Source organism: Miscanthus floridulus, chromosome 5 (assembly GCF_019320115.1).
Source record: "Miscanthus floridulus cultivar M001 chromosome 5, ASM1932011v1, whole genome shotgun sequence".
Lineage (NCBI taxonomy): Eukaryota > Viridiplantae > Streptophyta > Magnoliopsida > Poales > Poaceae > Miscanthus > Miscanthus floridulus.
Window position 1 is genome coordinate 9,777,051 of NC_089584.1, and position 3,178 is coordinate 9,780,228.

Consider the following 3,178-nt stretch of genomic DNA (forward strand, 5'->3'; position numbering starts at 1 on the left):
TGGGGTCCGGCGAGGGCTAGCCGGCACCGACGGACACGGGGGCCGTGCCACCATCGCCGCCACCGCCATCGCAGAGGACGATGGGTGCAGTGCAGAAGGTGTTGTGTCCCCGTTCGGGGTAAGTGTTTTGTCGATGGAGTTTGCAGTATCTTCCACTCGTTCTTTGGTTGTGTGCTAACCTCATGAATGCTTTGCCTTCAGCCGGAAGCGTCAGGCGGAAGCGCCCGCCATGGCGCCACGTAAGGCACTCAAGGTGAGCACTAGCTCCACCGCCCAATGAGTGATGGAGGCGCAAGCCGCCATACAGTGTGGCGCGGCATCGATGAGGGCCGACCCGAAGGAGCCGGACACCCAAGGAGAGGTTACCGAGGCGGCCACTAAGCGAGTGGGGGAGGAGGCACCTGCGTCCCTCAAGGCCGAGGCCCATGAGTCAGATGAGGCTGAGGTTCCCTCAGCCACTGAGGCCACCGAGGGCGAGGCCGAGGCCCCTAGGACCTCCAAGGCTGAGGCGACGAAGGCCGGGGCGTCTAGGACCACCGAGGCCGAGGTGGCGGAGGCCGGAGCCCTCGAGACCACCGAGGCCAAGGTGGCGGAGGCCGGCGTGGGCGCGGCGGAGCCAGCGGCCCAGGAAGTGGAGACGGAGGCGGGGCAAGCTTCAGTACCGCCCCCGGTCCAAGGTCTGCCGCCATCGCAAGAGAGCGCCCGAGAAGTGGAGGTCCATTCGATCTCCTCCGACGATACTTCCCAGGGGAAGGAGGTGGCAGATGCCAAGGCAGCCAGCACCACAGAGCAGCCAGCTTCGACCTCTGGCGAGGGAAGCTCGGCCCTCGTCCGGGTACAACCCGAGCCCCATGGGTGGGATCACCCGCATGTCTTGTGGTAGAGCTGAGATGACCCTAAGGGGGAGCCTCTGTTCGCCCTTGAGGACACGGCCAAGGGGGGGCGCTAGGGCTCCTTCGAGCAATTTCGCCGGCTGGCGGAGTGGTTGTTGTGGACATTGTTGTTCATCGTGGCTGACGCTCTGCCCGGGGTTGCCTAGGTGCACGCTTTCTTTTCTGGTGCTATGTTGTCTTTTTTCAAGTTTTTCTTGCAGTACTTGACCTCTATTCTGCCTACCTAGGAGCTCGAGGCCCGGTCCCTCAGGAAGTCATTGTTCCTCCAGCGGGAGAGGGGCGTCTAGGACCAGCTTCGGTAGTAAAAGGACCTGCTCGCCAATGCTAATGAGCTTCTGTCGGTGCGGAGCGTGGAGGTGGAGGACCTCCGCCTTTGCTGTGCTGATATGAAGGCTGAGGCAGCCACGGCTCAGGAGCAGGCCGCCCCTTTAGCAGCGCGGATCAAGGAGCTCGAGGAGGAGTTGACCTGGGTGGCCGACGAGCAGGACACCTTCAGGTCTTGAGCCAAACAAGTGGAGGTCTCTGACAAGGCCATCACCGGGCAGCTGGGGGCGGAGTAGGGTGCGCACCTGCTGATGAAAGGTGCCCTGGCAGAGGCCCTCAAAATGGCCGAGGCCTCTCGGGTCGAGGCCTTAGCCTAGAAGGAAAAGGCCGAGGATGAGTCCTATTTGGCCATGCCTCTTGTTTTATTTTTTCTTCTTGCGTTCGACCCCTAACTCCCTGATGTGACGCAGAGCTAGAGAGGGAGGCTTCCAGGGCGGCCGAGGCCTCTCGAGCTGAGGTCCAAAACTAGAGGGAGAAAGCCGAAGGTGAGTCTTGTAGGCGTGCACCTTTGTTCGGGTTATTTCCTTTTGTGGTTAACCCCATCCTGTTTGTCTTGGCACGGGGTTGGAGAAGGAGGTCTCCCAGGTAGCTGAGGCCTCCATTGAAGTGCAAGCGGTGCTCGAGGCCGAGATCGGGGAGCACAACGCGCTGCAGAGCACCGCCTGTACCGCCTATGAGGCCCTAGAGGTTGAGGGGGTTGAGTCGGGCAGCTCCCTTGGGAGTCGCTTGACCGCGTTGAGCGGCCAAGTGCGCGAGCGACTCTGGGGGGCGCTGCACATGGGCGTCAAGCGCGCCCTAGCCGTCGTCTCCTCGCACTATGCCGGCATTGACCTTGAGGCCATCAGCGACAGCTACGTCATGGTTGAGGATGATGAGGAGGCTGAGGAGGAGGTCATGAAGCTGGTGGAGGCGGCTGAGGCCTCTAGCACGGCGCTGGCCAAGCTGTTCAAAGAGGAGGTGGTTCCTCCTACGCCTAGCGCCGACGCTGGCAACCCTAAGGTCTGACCTAGGCCAAAGGGGCCATGTAAATAGATTAGGATTATTATTGTATCGTAACGCTTGTGGCCGTCGAGGCCTTTAAAGTACTTATGCATCTACGCTTTTTACTCATTTTTTATTGTATTTCCGAGCCTCTGCCCTCTGTCTCATCTCTGAACATATCACTTGCAAAAAACTTCCTCAGAGCCTAAGCTGCCCCTCGGGCAAAAGGTGGTGAGGGAGTTGCCATAGACCAGAGGCGTAGGCCGTCTCACGGCTCAGCTGACCTTTTGGCCCTGAGGCAGACTTTTGGTCCTTAGGTTTTTTATAATCGATTTGTCAGAGCACGCTAGAGAGTTTGGCGTAGAATTTTTTTTCGAAAAACGACTAAAAATGGTGCCTGGGACTTAGGGGGGGATCCCCCCTTCTAGCCCCCAAGGGAGGCTCGGTTCTGCAGAGGTAGAGCTGAGTCTTGTTCAAGCCCCGCGGTGGGCACCTCTACAGAGGCAAAGCCGAGTCTCCCTTATAGCGTTATTGTAACGCCGATCCCCCATCGACGGGCTTAGGGGGGTTCTCGAAAAATTTAGAACAACTAAAGAACACATCTTTATTGTATTTCGAGAAACAATGTATATAATGCTTGGAAATTTAAGGGTAGAAGCGACATAGTTGTTCTATGTTCCAAGCGTTGGACATTGTCCATGCCGCCTAGCTGACAAGCCAGGCGGTAATCGGCCAGCCACAACTCAGGGTTGGTCTCGCTGCTGTACTTTGCGAGGTTGGCCGGTTGCCGAAACCGGGCCGGGAAGTGAGCGCCACGGATGGCCCTGCTGAAGACTCGAGGGCCAGGTGGCCTAGGAGAAGGACTACGGTCCTCCCCACTGTCGTAGCGACCACCTCGGTGTAGGTGGTAGCCTCAGGTGGGTCCATCGTTGTCGTGGCGCCATCGCCTGCTGACTACATCATGGTTGCTGTGGGCCTCG

The 3,178-nt window shown here is 59.0% G+C and overlaps 1 protein-coding gene across 1 annotated transcript; it reads left to right on the plus strand.

Annotated features, from left to right (window-relative positions):
- Positions 1-322: 322 nt before the first annotated feature.
- On the plus strand, positions 323-1,396 carry LOC136454221 (uncharacterized). The gene is made up of 2 exons (XM_066454725.1): positions 323-835; positions 1,226-1,396. Exons 1-2 carry the CDS (start codon positions 323-325, stop codon positions 1,394-1,396), a joined length of 684 nt encoding a protein of 227 aa, XP_066310822.1.
- Positions 1,397-3,178: the final 1,782 nt, after the last annotated feature.

Coding starts and splice junctions, on each gene's coding strand:
- LOC136454221 (XM_066454725.1), top strand. CDS start 323: ATGAGGGCCGACCCGAAGGAGCCGGACACCCAAGGAGAGGTTACCGAG. Junction 836..1,225: donor GAAGCTCGGCCCTCGTCCGG/GTACAACCCGAG, acceptor AATGCTAATGAG/CTTCTGTCGGTGCGGAGCGT.